This window comes from Periophthalmus magnuspinnatus, chromosome 20 (genome assembly GCF_009829125.3).
Source record: "Periophthalmus magnuspinnatus isolate fPerMag1 chromosome 20, fPerMag1.2.pri, whole genome shotgun sequence".
NCBI classification, from domain to species: domain Eukaryota; kingdom Metazoa; phylum Chordata; class Actinopteri; order Gobiiformes; family Gobiidae; genus Periophthalmus; species Periophthalmus magnuspinnatus.
In genome coordinates, this window is record NC_047145.1 from 7,411,749 (window position 1) to 7,428,768 (window position 17,020).

Genomic DNA, 17,020 nt, shown 5'->3' on the forward strand with positions numbered 1-17,020 from the left:
CGTATCATAAATTATACAAAATGTATTAAATTAGATATGGAAGATACAGAAGGTAAGTCTGCTATAAACAGGTGATACAGTTACACCATGGCCGCCAGAAAGGAAGGTCACTCTAGTGTACTCTAATCAGTTTCCTTGCTTCTACTGAAAATGTGTACAGACAACACTGGCATAGACACAAAACAGCGCTCCCAACAGACAGGGAGAGGAACTACAAGCATCAACTACGGAGAAACTAACTGCTTTTGGCATCTCATTTAAGATAAGATAAGATATGCCTTTATTAGTCCCACAGTGGGGAAATTCCAGTATTGCACCGCACAGTTAAAGAACAGAAGGAAAATGGTACATGCAATAAAACAAGATAATAGATAAATAGCTTAACATAATTTAATAAATAGACTTTAAAATAAACTAAAATAGACTCTAATATAACATCTCCGTAAAGTAATAGTAAGTAATTTAACACCTCTTATTCATTCTCGAACATTTCTACAATTTTATTCTAAGTCATGCAAGCAAAACATTCACATTTATATCAGTTTTGTTATCATTTTGTTTTGTTATGTATGCATTTCTTTACCATTTATTTATTTATTTATTTATTTATTTATTTATTTATTTATTTGTTTGTTTACGAGACACCACACAAGATTGGGTCCAGGAGACAAGACGCGAGATCTTGTCCAGTGCCCATTTATTTTAATTTTTATTTTAATTTTTATTTTAATTTTTATTTTTATTTTTATTTTTATTTTTATTTTTATTTTTATTTTATGTATTTATTTTACTTATTTATTTTATTAAATGTATTTATTTATTTATTTATTTATTTATTTATTTATTATTATTATTTTTTTTAGCTTGAATAGTGAAACATAACTAGAGGCCTGTAGGGGGCGGTAAAACACAATGTGCGCACGAATGCAAGACGAGCAAGTCACAGCAAAACACGAGAGGGACCAACGTTGCTCTCACTTGACACGCTGCTCCGTGATCTACTCCTGTCCGTGTCCCAGTGTCTGCCCCAGTGGTGTGTCCTCTCTCCCCTCTGATGCCCCTCTGATGCCCCTCTGATGCCCCTCTGATGCCCCTCTGATGCCCCTCTGATGCCCCTCTGATGCCCGCGGTGCCATCATGGAGCCTCTCCGGGTCCTGGAGCTGTACAGCGGGATCGGAGGCATGCACTTCGCTCTCAAAGGTAAGCTCACCCTCTGGACTGGAGGCTGAGCTGCTAAAATTATGTGAGAAATAAAACTGGCTACATTTTGGTGGTGTTATATTCTAAAATAAGAGGCCAGACCATTTAACTTCCTGTATTAAAAAAAAAGAAAATATTTCACCATTATTTATTTTAGCTGTCCTCCTCTATATTAAATATTGTTCTAGAGAAAGTTCTGATGTCATCTGAAACTAAGTATTTATAGGATTTGATATTGCTATGTATTATTATTAGGTTGACTAGTGAAATCGTTGGTTCATTTGCCTGTCATTTCTTTATTTATATATTTATTTTTTATTTGTCAGGGACCATGTACAAATCCCTTATTTTACAAAAGAAAAGATTATTTGAATGTTGGATACAGAACATTACAAGTTAACTAGGCTGATGTGGACACGTTTGATTATCTAAATAATGTACTTTTTCAAATTTCTATTAAAATTATTAAAATCTACAGACAGTTTCAGACTGTCCTGAGCTGATTCCACTGTCTGATGGTTTGAAATGTAAAGGCGACTGAGCAAAGGCCAAGGATCTTTTTGAAACTATGCTCGGTTCACAAAGGACCAAGTGGATCGGGTAGTTTGTTCGGAACAAAGTTTATTTAAAAAAAATAAAACCAATTGAGCTATGATTGTTTCACTGTTTCTCTGAGTACTTTTTATTTTTACCTGAGTAACAGGGACTGCAGATGGAAATTAGCTACTTAGCTAGTACAATTTTGGCATCAGTACTTGTACTTAAGTAAAAGGCTAAAATGGCAAAATATTTACTCGAGTCCACATGTCTTTCCTTCCCTGGTTAAGAGTTTCTACAAGTGAATTTGAATCTTAAATTTGACCTTTTAATGTTGCCCTGTTTTTCTCATGTGTTCAGGCTGTGGCGTCCCTGCTCAGGTGGTGGCTGCTGTGGACATCAACACCACAGCCAACCACATCTACAAACACAACTTCCCCAGCACTCCCATGTGGAGCAAGTCTATCGAGGTTTGGCTTATAGACTCACACAAACAAACTTATCCTAATTTGGGACTAGAGTTCAGTTTGCGCTGCACGATGAATCGCAAACGAATCAAAATCCCAGTTTGAATGGACGCAATTCGCAAATGACAAAGCCTGCAGTTTAGGAAGTACCATAATTTACTCTGCATAAAATGTGATAGCCCTGTAGTTTAGATCTGTACTTGTATTAGTTTGTCATTTCATATTTCAATTTTTTGTGAATTCGTCTTTTTGAAATATGAAATCCTATTATTAAAACATAACCTAATTTGGTTTCTACACTACCTAGTAAAACTCACCTTGATTATGCAGTACCCTTTCGTATTACTCTGGTATATGAGTATGAGAAGGGCAGTATATATTCCTCCTTTGTACTAGAGCTGTAGACAGTAGCTCAGTTGGTAGAGTGTTGATTGGGAAGCCGATGCATCACGTTTAATGTCCTATTTTTCCCTTCTCTCCTCAGGGCATACCACTAGAAGATTTCAACAAATTATCTATTGATATGATTTTAATGAGCCCGCCCTGTCAGCCATTCACCAGGTACTGCTCCACCTGTTACAATCAACAATCTTAAATACTGATGCAAGGTAGTGATAAGGTCTAACCATTGGTCTTTGCAGGTTAGGCTTAAAACGTGATGTGGTCGACCAACGAACCAAGAGCTTTCTATATGTTCTGGATCTTCTACCAAAGTAACTAAATATTTATCATAGTTTTCCATTAGTTAAGTGGCCTATGCAAAATCTGTGTACTGTCTGATTCTTGTGTTTTATTGTCTGATAATCAGGAAGTGCACATTAGGTTGCTAAGAGCTGTTAGATTTACCGTTATGACAAAATTTCTCCCGGGTCTCAGAGTAGTGAAAAGTGCTTATAAATTCTTCACAGTGAATAATTAGGATGCTCAGAATGTAAGTGAGGAATTGCTTTGGATCACCACAATCTTTTAAAATGAACTACTTTTTTTTTTAAAACCATAACAATCTGATACAGCGCCTTGAATTATGTTTTAGTGAAAAGAGTAGTTTAACTACATCAGCCTGTTTCTTTTATTGCTTTACTTTCTTCTTTAGACTGAGTCCTCCTCCTCGCTACATCCTCCTGGAGAACGTTAAGGGATTCGAAGAGTCTTGTGCCAGGTAATAGTGAAGTGTATAACAATATGGACTGTACCAATGCATTTGTTTTATTAATTACAGTTTGATTAATTATTAATATTTCCTTGTCAATAGGAATCAACTGGTGAAAACCTTGAATGAATGTGGATATCATTTTAAAGAAATTATGGTGTCACCGACAAGTGTAAGAGTATTTCAGTATACAGTCAGGGAAAACATGTAGCCTAACAGTCACAGAACATTTAAAGTGTTTGACAGGTAGAAAAATTGTTGTTTCCATGGAAATATTTTTTCCATTCACTATAGTATCCCATAGTATAACATAAAACGTATCTGATCTCCATGGAGAATGTTCCAAACTATGGTTTCAACTTTTTATTTCCATGGAATCATGCAGGTGATCACTTTGAGTTGTCTATGTGAAGTTGCTTTCAAAAGAACACATTTTAGGTGTCTGGGTTTACACTGGCTCACGTTTTTCTATTTGTGACTCCAGGTGGGCATCCCAAACTCTCGGCTACGTTATTTCCTCATGGCCAAACGCTCAGAGGAAGGCTTCAGTACAGAGACCCACTCACAAGTAAGACTCTGGGGTTTGAGTATAATTTTTATATATATAAAAAAAACATTTTTTTTATCTTTAATGTTTTTCCTGTTAGATTTTAGAAGCCTTTCCTCTCCACATGGATCTGGATGTGTCTGAACAGCCTACGGTTTTGACTCCTTTCCAGCCAGAGGTGGGTTGTAAGATAATATGTAACCTTTAAGGGGTAAATTATTTTCAATTATTTTCAGATACTAAGCCATACTAAACATTGACAGGAGAGAAATTCACTTTTCCTGAACAGCTTTGAATGATCTTGAGCTGTGTCACAACAAGTATAAAACAACAGAGTAGTAACAACTATTCTTTATCATTTTAACACATTTATTAGTTTTTGCAGTGTCATAATGTCTGAACTAAAATAAAAGTCATATTATGCATACATCCAAACTCTACATTTTTATATGATTTGTTTGGACTAGTACTTGGTATTTGCTAATCAATACTAAAACTAGTATCGAAAGTAGATGTTCATTTGAACAGGTATCAGTACTAAAAAATGTCATATTCACAGGACAGAAATGAACCTTTCCTGAATAGCTTTAGAATGATCTTGAGCTGTATCAGAAGAAGACCACATTTATGCATCATTAGAACACTAACTTGAGTTCATTTGAAGTAACCTTCACATGATTTTGAGCTTGAGTACATGTTTTGACCCTCCTCTCTCACTCAGACTGAAGTGGAACAGGGACAGGTGCTGTACAAACTGGAGACCCCCGAGGAGGTGCAGAGGAAGCAGAAGCAGAACAGTGACCCATCCATCCGGCAGATCCAGGACTTCTTAGACCCAGACCTGGACTTGGACATGGACCAGTACCTGCTCCCCCCCAAAACCTTGCTCCGATACGCCAATATCCTGGATATAGTCTGGCCCAGCTGCAGGAGGTCCATCTGCTTCACCAAAGGGTTTGTTCTCCCAATTTATACTTTGCAGTGACATCATGCTGGGGATGTTTTTCCTGTATGACCAAAGAGTAAAATACATTCACGTTGATTACTTTTGAAATAGTTATTACATTTAAAGGAACTATATGCAGCCTGAGCTCTTACTGTTTAAAAAGGTACTACAATCACAACTGAACCTGTGCTGCCAGGGCCTTAATTTGCAGATAGAGGAAACATACAAGTTCTTGTTCTCAGTGTATGGACAGGCCATGCATTGTGTGAAAGCTCAGAACCTCCAAAATTCACTCACTGAGCTGCAGAGGCTGCACTAGCACTGATTAATGATTGACTGTTGGTGCTGGGGTTTAGGTAGTGCTAACGACCTTTTACACGTTTACTTTATATCTGGGGACACAGATAAGTCAAAATTGAAATTTAAAATAAAAATGTTACACATAGTTCATTGTAAATAGATTAATCCTCCTGACATTTCCTTGCTGCCACCAGTGTCTTATACAGACATTTCTAATATGATAAATAACATAAAAAAAAATAAACTTATTACAAAATGATCACTGAGCTATTGTTAAATCCTAAATATTAAAAGTCCTACAATATTATCATGGACAGTTACTAACACACTGGAATGCCTAAAATACACGTGATAAGTATTACTTGTATAGTGAACTTTAGTATATGAGGTGAATACTGTGATATTATTCTGCTGTATAGTTACATTCCTAAACCACTATGGGTGTGATTTACCACCTCCTCAGAGCGAAACCAATTATTATTTCTTTTCTTTGCTGCAATACAGGATTACATTGATATTACAGCTTAAATGTTTAGCTTTTTTATTTATTAATTCTGTGCTATAAGCATGGTGTCCACTGCACTTTATTCCATCTTAAAATGTCTTTGCTTGATCTAAATGCTCCCAGTAAAAAGTTGTATTACTCAAAGTGCATCAGAGATTAGAAAATTGCCAGTTTGTATTTGTATAACTGGTTTGATTACTACTTTCGCTGTGTCCCAGGTACGGCCGTTACGTAGAAGGCACTGGTTCGGTTCTGCAGTCTTCCTCAGAGGCAGAGGTCAGATCGCCCCGTCGCACAGTCATACAGGGGGATGAGGCTTACGTTGTCCCTGATGTATGTGATGTCTGTGTGGTGTGCAGGTGGAGCAGGTGTACCAGGGTCTGGAGGAGCTGAGCGAGGAGCAGAGGCTAAGGCGCTTACACACCCTCAGACTGAGATACTTCTCTCCCAGGGAAGTGGCAAACATCATGGGCTTCCCTCAGAGCTTTGGTAAGACCTGACACTCAACTCCAGGCACCAGTCTCTTATCAGGACATGTTTAACAGCAGGGGGCAGGCAAGAGTGCACTGAGAGCAGTAGTGGATGCGAGGGACTAGTTTAAATTAGTGCGTTATACTGCCCCCTTGTGTCGGCTTATAAATGGCAATGGTTACGTCTGAAAACATCTATGCCTGTTAATTTCATCATAGATTTGACCAAGTTGATATTTTGCAGCGGTAAAATAGAAAAAAATAAAATAAAAATCGAATAACATTGTGAATTACTGAATTACATTTTTTTTTTATTTTAGTATTGTTAAATTGACTAAATATATTAAAGAGAACATTACATTTTATCCACTAAAAGATAAATTTTTCATTTATTTTCTTTTATTTTTCTTGTCTTGAGCTATGACTTTACTTCCCCAGATCATGTCTAATATAATGTAGTATAAATATAAACCATAGCTCATATCCAGGCCTCATAGGTGTATTCATGTGTTTTACAGCGTTCCCAGAGGACGTCCCAGTGAAGCAGAGATACAAGGTGCTGGGGAACAGTCTGAATGTGGAGGTGGTGTGTAAGCTGCTGCAAATCCTCCTCTCACAGCACACAGTTCTGTAGGACTGGACACTGCAGCCAGTACGTTTGACCTTTTTTGTGCTTAACGTCTCTGGGATTACTGGATCTATTCTCAACATCAAAACTGGGACAGAGTTCAACACAAACGTCTCTGTCAGCAACAAATGAACTATTATTGTAACTCTTGCTGGCATTATTCACTCACACAGGCTGCATGTCTCAAGAGAGTGTGTACTGTAAGGAAATATGGTTACTTAAATGTTTACCTTTTCCTAAATTTTCATATCACTCAGCAGATTAGGACTGATTTAGTAAAAAAAATATGAATGTATTTTTCTAACAAGTATTCCCCAGACTGACTGCCCCCACAACCCAGCCCTGGATAAGCGGAAGAAAATGGATGGATGGATGGATGGTATTCCTCAATCGAATCAAAACTGAAATCTTAATGGTCACAATTATCATATTTGCCTTCATCCTTGTATTACTTTAGCAATTCATATTTCAGTCTCAAATGCATGATCCTGGGCAAATTTAAAATATGAACTTTGGACAGAATCATAAAACACAAATTGCTAATCATTTATGTTTTAATCTTGCAGCCCTAGTTCAAAATATTGGCCTTTCTGATAATGTTCTCTGTTAAAGATTATCTAATGAATTATGTAAATGTGTTTTACAGTTTGCTGAAAACATAGTGATACAATGGGAAAATATTAACTTATATATATATGCACTTGTATAACATGTATATAAAAGTGTATGTAAGCCACATACATAACAGTTTTGTATGGAGTTGGACCATTGCCTGATGACAAATGGCAATAGCATGGCAATAACAAAAAGTTCCTTCATTATAAACATGTGTTTCTGTTACAGCATTATCACCAAAACATTGTCATAAACCATAAACCTGTCTGTATAGCCTCTAGACTCCTCCTTAGGTCAGTGAACCCACCGTGCCTTCTTGCTCTTGTAATAATGCTTACAAAATGAGTTTAGGGGAACAAATGGTCAGAGTAAGACTGGTCACTGCTCACTTCAAAGTAGGAATTCAACAGATAGTTAATAGAGGATTCAATCTGATGAAGGTGTAAATAGAGGTTTAAAGGATGTTATGTCATTGTGTCCTTGGGCAAAACACTTTTGTGCTTGGGCAAAAACACCTTTTTCTGTGAGAACAGGGTTAAAGAGGCCGTAGCGGTACAAAGGTAGAAACATGTCATGTCGGACTGAACAGGGACTGAACCAGGTCTGCACAGTTGTGGGCGATATAGACCTGATAATTTATAATATTGAATATACTACTGAAACAATAAAGCTGGATAATCCCAGAAAACCCTATTTTAAATCAACAATGTCTCTTAAACCATGAGCCACAACAAATACATGGGATGAAACACTTGCATAGTTAGTATACATTATAGAAGTTACTTGTTCTACCATCAACAGCTCAACTCACTTATCGTATTATAACAAGTTACCTAAATATGCCCCGTTAGTGCAAAGATAATATACACATGGAAGAAGCATTTAGCCTCAAAGTCATTGTTCCTTCTGTCATTTATTGAACAAATACTGCCATATGCCAAGGGAAACTGATGATATCACTACAATAATCTCGGAAGAAGAAAACCCTGACAATCTGTCTGAAAACAAACCATAACCAAAACTTAAAATGCATACAGCAGGTTAGACCGCTCATACCAGAAAAAGAAGTTTTGTCTTGCTGAAGTTCAAAGGTTTTCTTCCTGGTTCCTTCTGGGCAACAGATAATGACATAGAAGTATATAGAAGTAATTCCATGATGTTTTGAGCAACCATAATGTTTACGGCATCACATGAAAATAATCTATAAGTAATGGTATTAAATTATTTAAAAAATGTACTTAAGGAGTAAAATGTAAAAGTGTTTCGCACACATTTTGAGGTATTAGAAGGCTTCAAATGTAGTGATTTTGATAAAAATTTGAGCTGAATTTTGTTGGCTGCTTTTATTTGTGGGTTTCTGTTTGCTCAAACTACAAACATCTTTAAAAAAAACAAAACCTCAGCCTTTTCAGCAGGCCTCAGACATTAAGGAAAAATACTTTTACTTTTCAGTCTTTTTCAAAAATGTAGTGGAGTAGAAAGTACAGATACCTAAAATTTAAGTGTTTGTTAGATTGCACCACTAGTTATGATTAGACTAATAAACATAAATGACACATTTATTTGTCAAGTCATTGTTTACACTGGATAGAATTTTCCATGTTGATGACAGAGGACTCTGTCATAAAACTCAGCGCCACTTTCTATATCTTTGTTCTTTTCAACTTTTTTCCATAAACTGGCACTTAACTAAAGTAAAACTATGATAAATATTCACCACAGATACTATTCTAGCAAACCAAGTCGGAATTAGAAAAATATGCACTTTCTGTATTCTGTTTCAGGGTTAGCTGTGTCACATGACCCTGTGTTTTAGCCCCGCTCCTCTGGGTGATGTTTAACTTGAATTTAGTGACAGAAGCTGCACCGAGATATTCAACAGCTCAACTTTATATCCTCCAAGAGCAGTTTATAGACGTGTTCAGCTGACCACATCACAATCACCACCACATTCTTCTGTTAGCGAGCTGGGGCTTTGACATTATGCCTGTCATTATAACACATTTTGAATTTTGATGTATTGGTGAAGAAAATATAGACAATATACGAAGTAGGATTATCCCAAAAAAAAAAACTACTGTAAATGTACAAAATTGTTAAAAACTTCAGCTGCAATAAATAAATAAATAGCAAAATGAAGCACTGCCCTAGTAAAAAGTTTGTACTACAGGGAAGAGTGCAGAAAAATGACAAAATACCCACGACATTATTGTTCCACCCTTCATTTACTGAGCAATAAGTCAATATAGTAATTATCATGGCATTTGTTTTTAAATGCTTCCATGGCCTTGCTCCAGGTCCAAAACTGGCTGAGTCAGTTCCTGTTTTTAAATCGATTCTTAAAACTCACCTATTCTCCTTAGCATTTAATTGTGATTAATGTTGACTTTTATAGTGTATAGTGTGTTTTATGCGTCTGTATTTTTGCAGTCTATCTATTTTTATTGTCTTTTATAATTATTGTTTTGTACTGCACATTGGTCGACTGTGCTGTTTTTAAAGTTGGATTAGATTTGTTATAAATCCAAAAGGAAAATCCACAAATGATGAAGCAGATTGTTCACTACCCATGAGTTTCAAAGAAAAGAAAACCTAGGGCAGTTACAATTCTATTTCTGAATGGTCTAAAGTCCTCAAAATGATGCCCATAACAAAGAAATGTCATGTGACTGAAACCCGTTGTTGATTAGGACCCTGACTGCTGTTACATACACTCTCAAAAACATTTTTATTACATTTTTGGAGAGATAAAACATTTAAATAATCTTACAGCTCCAGAAATTTGATCAGATTTTGTTATGCATCTGAACAAAGCCACTACAGGGACCATGAGAAATATGAAACAAGATATTATTTGAATTTAAATGTTCTTTTTTTACATTATACATCTTTAATCATGTTTCTGTAGAATTATTTTGGTGTACTTATTATTAAAACAATATAATCATTTATATACAAATAAACAGATTTATAATTACCAATGTAAATTTTATGATAATTATTTGTGATTATTTATGTTTTGATTTGCTGTATTGTGAATAACTATTTTATTTTACCCGTATTTCAGTTTATTGAACACAACTGAATATAATGTAATTTTAAACCCTGCAATCGCAACATTTTAGAAATACCAATGAAGTACTTTTACCTCTGACAGTGTTTGTACTTCTTTCACACCTGTTTTATGAGCACACATTATGTAAGTAGTGGTGTATAGCATGTCTCAAACAAACGCATTAACTCTTTCTCACATTACAAAGCAATTTTTTCAGAGGTGCTAAAGTAGCCAAAAATTTTACTATAAGTAAGAGTAACTTAAGTAGATTTACAAAAAAGAAAGAAGTTACTCATATAAAAGTAAAACAGTTTGTGGGAAAACTATTACTTAAGTAAAATTAGCTGTCTGAGTGTAACATCTGATATAATTTGAAGTTAATGTAATCTGAAAGACAAAATATTAAATAATGTGCAAAATCTGCTGCAAGCAACACAAATGTTCAAATTGTTTCACATTGTCAATATAAAGCTTTTGTCACTTGTAGATTTACTCACAGTGGGAAAACAAACCAAAACTAAGAGTACTTTAAGAGTATCGTTACGTAATAAGAAAAATATTAGTCAGGAGTAAAAGTATGCAGCTAGAATAGTACTCTGAAAAGTACCATTTCTTTAAAAAAGTTCCTCAGGTACATGTAACTGACTACTACCTCTGCATTGTTTTATATTTATATAAGCATTATTAAAGATCACTTAAGGTGAGTTTTTATGAGCCCTGGTTTCCTGACCTCTATCTGGCTGGTTACTCATCTGCCCTGGTCATGTGCTGTGTTGATGAAGCAGCGTTTCTCACATTATGGGACATTTTTGCACTATCAAGTCAAAGTCTTGGTTTAGTACCTCCAGAACAGCTCGTACCTATGAACCAGAGGACGGCGGGAGGTTTGCAGTGAGCCGGACCAGGACAGCACCATGGCGCGGAATTGTCATCTGTTCTGGATGCTCCTGGTGGTTCTCCTGGTGGAGCTTCAGGGAGAGCTGGAAGACAGAGAAAGAGGAGAGGAGAGAGCGGGCATCCTGGACCAGTAAGTTACAATTATTATAGTTAGGGATGCTTGATTAAGAAAATAAGTTTTAAGCAAAATTATTTGGGTTATAACTGAAATGATGAAATGATAATGATGTATTATTTTTTTTTAAATTACATTTTAAGGTCATCTTAATCAATTTCAGACTTCTTCTGTGCTTTACGTAATGTACAAAAAAATATATATAACCAGTTTTTCATCATGTAATGTTGAAAACTTGATACATTTAATGTGTAAAAACTGCCAAAATATACCATATTTGGCACACGTAGATGTGGAAAATGGACAGAACCAGGTGAAATTCCTTGCCTCATTTTGTTGTCATATTAGATACAGAATAATGTGGATATCTTACTGACTATTTGAGTAAACTGGATTTGACTAGTAACTAGGTTAAATGTAAACATTTTGATTAAAGCATTAATAAATCTGACTTAGAATTAACAACAAATTAAATTATCAACAAATTCTTCTGTACAATTCATCAACATTTTGTTAAGTATAAGACTGTTAAGTGTGGTGTAGGTGCTACTTTAAGATTCTGTCCCTTTGGGAGGAACATGCAGAAAAAACGTACAATGTCCCATATCACTCTATTAAATTAAATTATAAAGTTACATCTTTGGGAACAGATTGGATGCTGTTACCATCTGAAGGCATGTATGTGACGTAGAAAAATTACTAACAAGAGCAAAAATTGAAGAAAAAAAAAAGAGTTTTGCCTGATTGGTAGAGCTGGGCTCTTCACTCATTAGAAATGTTACTCAAAAAATGAGCTTGGCCATATTTTGATCACCAAACAAAATGAGTTCAGTCATTACAAACCAGAAATTTCACAAAAACTGGACTTAGCTACTACGATCACATTGTTTCATGATACAGGCTGTAATAATAAAGGGGTCATTTGTAATAGTAAAATATATACCAAGTGAACACGATCTGTCCAAAAATACTGGTAGGACAATGGTACAGTGTCCACAGGAGGACAGTGTCCACAGGAGGACAGTGTCCGCAGGAGGACCTGGAGTTATAGAAGCCAAATCTGCCTGGTTCTAAGGCAGGATAAACGACAGCAGCCTTTTCTGAGGGTGGTGACCCTGAGCTGGTGTAGAGCCTTCCTCCTCTTGAGATGGGTGAAGTGGGTGAGCGTAGCCCAGGGGCTGATGTGGGCCCTGATGAAACTCTCCGGGTACAGAGATCTGGAGGAGCAGGGCCACACAGGACAGCACCCCCAGCACAATGTGTCCTGAGGCCAGGCTGTTTAAGACAGCCCTGTACTGCTGGTTCTCTCACTCACTGTGTTTCACCTGCAGATGCTTGTCACAGGGGCTGTGACTGGAGCGTTTTGACTTGGTCAAACTGTAAGAGAGGACACAAAGCTTCCAAATTTTGCTTTAAGTTTGGGAGCATACGTTCAGCCCTACTTAACCAACACCTTAACAGTCCTGGCTAAATGGCTATTATAACAATGGACCGTAAAAATAACCAAGCATGAGCAGAAATATTACTGTGTAGCTCTACCCTTGTTTGAAGAAGAAAACGGCAAGTAAATTATGTAGGCTATCATTTTAATTTCAGGATTCTATCAGAGTGCACTTTGTAAAACACTCCAGGAGCATTCACATTTGAGAGAAGACATGAACTGATTAATTAACACAAGAATCCTCATTCTATATAAAGACAGGATATTTTGTTCTTTGTAGAGGACTTTTTATTATGTAAATAACTGCAGCCTTTGTGATTTGATAATTGCCCCTACTATCGTGACTGTGATTTTGCTTTGATGTGATATATGGTGCCCTAGTGTATGGTCCAGTTTAGTCTCATAGTTGTCCCAATTTCCTAAGTTACACAATAGTTATGAAAACCAACTAAAATAAATGACAACACCTTACCTCTACTTAGAACTATGATCAATATTTAGCACAGGGACTATCCCGTCAAACCAGGTCATAATTAGAAAAACATGAAAACCTGCCATATGCACTTTAGACTGACGACATGCTGACATACCTGCTACTATTCTGACGGTCTGATTTCCCTGTGTCTCTGTACAGACCCCGCATGCTGTCAGAGGATGGGCATCTGGTGTTCAGCCCGGGGAACAGCAAAGACATCTGCTTCAAGCCCTCTGCATCTGGACGAGTGAAGGTGGGCGACGAGGACCTAACCCTGCTCATAACACAGGTAAGATCACACTATATAATATTTATGACAGCCTCAATCAGGGAAAATCAACATGAACTGTCTTTTTAATGCAGTATTTGTAAGTAACAGTCTAACCTCATGATCTACTGCCTAAACAGAGCTGGACATGTCATGGCAGAGAAGTGTTATTAAAAATATCAATGCCCAGGTGCTAATCAATTCTTAAAACTAGTATCGAAACTAGATTTGAATCAATCTCATAATTTTATTTATCAACAAAGAGACATGGAACAACTCGATAAGCTGCTGGCAAAAACATTCACTGCACTATAGTGTCAGTACTTTTGAATTAATGCTAAGTTTAGAATGTAGCACCTGTATAAAATTGAACTGTAGATTCTGAGGTACAGTATGATGACACAACCCCAAGTCCCATATTCTAATTTGTATATAGTCAAATAGCTATTTCTGTATTATCTTCTAGACAAAATTTCTGGCGTAATAAAATGGACATTGCTAGGGTTGTCAAAAGTATCGAAAATCAGGTACTATCCATCCATCCATCCATCCAAGTATCGATACTCAAAACGTCACATTCACAGGACAGAAATGAACCTTTCCTGAATAGTTTGAATGATTTTGAGCTGTATCAGAACAAGTATAAGACACATAGACTGGTATACGCCCATGGACCAACCTGGACGACAGAGGGATTACACAGACATAGGCAATAAGGCAATATAAAAGAAAGTACTACGATTTAAAGTTGAAAAAGGCATTCTATTGTCTAAATAAAGAATGTTTTTATTATCATCATGGAATCAGGATCGGTACTGAGAATTGAGTCTATTCCTTAGTATTAAAATCAGGTTTGAAATTGTTGCATCGTGACATTTCTCGTCATTGCATTAACCTGCTGCACTTTCTACACTTTTGCAGATTAAATCAAACAAAGCAGACATTGACGACATTAAGGCCCATGGAGGAGCAGTGCCCCCTGAGGTCACCACCCAACTCAACCATCTCACCACCAAGGTCAGATTGTTTTTTTGTTTAAAAGAGGGGGTATTTTAATTTTATGGAGTAGGTCATCAGGATCTTACAGTTAACCGTAAGAAGGGTTTGAACAGGACTGCTATATAGTTATAACCTATTACACCTGTGGATCATTATGTTATAATTTGCACATTTTAAATTGGAATATTGATCTAAAACAACTTTATGAAAGAAACAAGTCTGCTAACTTTCGTGTTAGAAAACTGCGGTGCCTAGGCCTGTCACGATAATTACTATATCGATTTACTCTTCAATATATGTTACATGGAACAATCATTTGTGGGGTCAATATTTATCATGGGAACTTTTTCTTTACAGTAGTTGTTATTTTTTGTACTACCATAGGATTTGAGCTAAAACTGTTGGATAAATAACTTATCTGACTCATTATAGATACAAACTAAAAACTGAAGTGTTTCATTCTACTACTTATTTACTGTACATTTATAATATTTTTTGGTGTTAGTACCTGCTTTAGGGTGATTAAGTCAGTGTCTTTTTCTAAAAGTACGCACAGTAGCACTAACACAAGCCCACAGATAACTTACTGTTTCTTTTTCAGGTCACAACACTGGAGAGCAAAGTCTCGGCTCTGGAGATGGTAAGCTCTGACATATATTGGGCAGAGCTTCTCAAACTTTCCACCTCAGAAAAAGTGACCCAAGGACCAATGGTCTACAACTGGTTTAAAACAGGGCAGGGTGGAGGGTTTCCTCCGGTTTTCCCCATCAACACAAAACATGCACAATAGGTCAAATGCTCCAGCTGAGGTACTCCTGATCAAGACTAGCTCAAACTCTGGAGATGGGTCCCATAGCACTGTGCTGCAGTGCTCTCTGCTCCTGAGGAGATGCCCCTTTGGCATTGAAGGATGGGTCAAATGCAGAGGACACATTCTCCTACAGGGACAATAAAGTGTACCTTAACCTTATTACCGAAAGAGCTTACTTTTTTATTACTGGAGCAGTATTTGTAATAATGATTAACATGAATATATTAGTTACTAAGTTTGAATTAAGCCCAACTGAGCCTGGTCTGAAAAGGGACTCTGACCACAAAGCCCATGTGTCTTTGTGCTGTTTGAAATGAGACTTGTACTTTCTATGATTCTATTATTATTGTGTAACTTGTGTTCTTGTGCAGACGGTGCAGAAGGCGTCGTGCAGTAGTAACCCCTGTAAGAACGGAGGGACGTGTCTGAACCTGCTGAACTCCTATCACTGCCTGTGCCCGCTCAACTGGAGGGTCAGTATGTCGGGCTGTGGTCAAATGACTGGAATTAACTGTTTCCTATACAAGCTAATATATGCTCCATATAGAGCTGTAGTCACTTAGTCGTTTAATCCAGTGGTTCCAAACCTTGTTTGTCTCGCGTACCCCCTGAGAACCCCCTATATAGTGTAGTGTGTTTTTTCTTTTTTCTTTTTTTTTTTTTTTACTATAGCCAGTAACAACTATTCTATTTTCTTGTTTTAATCATGTTTATTATCCTGCAGAAATATTTTTAAGTCCCCTATACACCCTATGGGGTTTAATTGATTAATCGGACGATGGAGTCTTAGTCGAGCAAAACTTGTATTAATCGAGGAATCATTTTATTTAGATTATGAGGATTTATATGGGACAACAGGAGAATGGAGAAGTGAGGGAGTTAGCTGAAGATTTGGTATTTTTTGGTATTTCTATATAAAAGGGCAAATTAAAGTTTAATCTGTATTTGTAAAAGTACATTGTTTCCTAGTACTTTTTTTCTGCACAAATATTTTTGCATGAAGTCCCGTGCAGGTGTAGCCTTTTGAGTGCAGTTTTGGTCGTGGCCATGGCCCCTTTTAGTCGACTAAGATTGAAAACTGTACTATGAAAGTGGTGAAATTTCAAACTTCTGTTAAATCCACATACCACACGTTCTTTGCTATACTCTAATATTAAAGTTTGTTATTGACGTATTGTACATGTTTGTGTGTTGTACTATTAAATTCTGTATATGGCTGTGTGTTGCTGTTAGGGCCCAAACTGTGACACAGATGTGAACGAGTGTCAGACGTTGGCAGGTACTCTGAGCGGCTGTCAGAACGGAGCCACGTGCCTCAACACGCCTGGAGCTTTCTCGTAAGCAGTTACATTTTATTTTTACAGTTTATTTACAGTGTACTAAAGCAAAAGTGCTGGTGTTTAGAACCATAAAATATCAAGCAGGCTCTGATGAGACTATGGCACCACAGTCAATTATTATTGGACTTTTAAATGCATACATTTTGTTGGAAAAAATCACTTCAGCCCCTCTGACTAACACTCACACACCACATTCATACAAGGTGAGGGTGAAGTGTCTTGCCTAATGACACACTGAAATACTGACTCAAGG

The 17,020-nt window shown here is 36.7% G+C and overlaps 2 protein-coding genes across 3 annotated transcripts in view; both read left to right on the plus strand.

Annotated features, from left to right (window-relative positions):
• Positions 1 to 922: 922 nt before the first annotated feature.
• On the plus strand, positions 923 to 8,692 carry trdmt1 (tRNA aspartic acid methyltransferase 1). 2 transcript variants are annotated; one of them, XM_055229967.1, is made up of 12 exons: positions 923 to 1,201; positions 2,099 to 2,208; positions 2,690 to 2,766; positions 2,847 to 2,918; positions 3,299 to 3,364; positions 3,458 to 3,527; positions 3,840 to 3,923; positions 4,003 to 4,080; positions 4,624 to 4,856; positions 5,872 to 5,929; positions 6,013 to 6,142; positions 6,642 to 8,692. In XM_055229967.1, exons 1-12 carry the CDS (start codon positions 1,138 to 1,140, stop codon positions 6,755 to 6,757), a joined length of 1,158 nt encoding a protein of 385 aa, XP_055085942.1. In that variant the 5' UTR covers positions 923 to 1,137; the 3' UTR covers positions 6,758 to 8,692. The 2 variants fall into 2 exon arrangements, with proteins under 2 accessions (XP_055085942.1, XP_055085943.1); XM_055229968.1 differs by having other exon boundaries at positions 976 to 1,201; positions 4,639 to 4,856; positions 6,642 to 7,314.
• Positions 8,693 to 11,252: 2,560 nt separating this feature from the next.
• cubn (cubilin (intrinsic factor-cobalamin receptor)) overlaps positions 11,253 to 17,020 on the plus strand; it is a 60,553-nt gene continuing 54,785 nt past the window's right edge. The window contains exons 1-6 of the mRNA XM_033986259.2: positions 11,253 to 11,448; positions 13,509 to 13,638; positions 14,539 to 14,634; positions 15,218 to 15,256; positions 15,799 to 15,900; positions 16,661 to 16,764. Of these exons, the coding sequence (XP_033842150.1) occupies positions 11,336 to 11,448; positions 13,509 to 13,638; positions 14,539 to 14,634; positions 15,218 to 15,256; positions 15,799 to 15,900; positions 16,661 to 16,764 (584 nt within the window). The 5' untranslated portion in view covers positions 11,253 to 11,335. The remainder of the gene's footprint in view (positions 11,449 to 13,508; positions 13,639 to 14,538; positions 14,635 to 15,217; positions 15,257 to 15,798; positions 15,901 to 16,660; positions 16,765 to 17,020) is intronic.

What these genes read in the sequence shown, in the direction of transcription:
- trdmt1 (XM_055229967.1), top strand. Translation starts at nt 1,138, where the DNA reads ATGGAGCCTCTCCGGGTCCTGGAGCTGTACAGCGGGATCGGAGGCATG. An exon ending in TTCGAAGAGTCTTGTGCCAG is followed by an intron (nt 3,365 to 3,457) that starts GTAATAGTGAAG and finishes CCTTGTCAATAG; the next exon opens with GAATCAACTGGTGAAAACCT. An exon ending in GTACAGAGACCCACTCACAA is followed by an intron (nt 3,924 to 4,002) that starts GTAAGACTCTGG and finishes TTTTCCTGTTAG; the next exon opens with ATTTTAGAAGCCTTTCCTCT.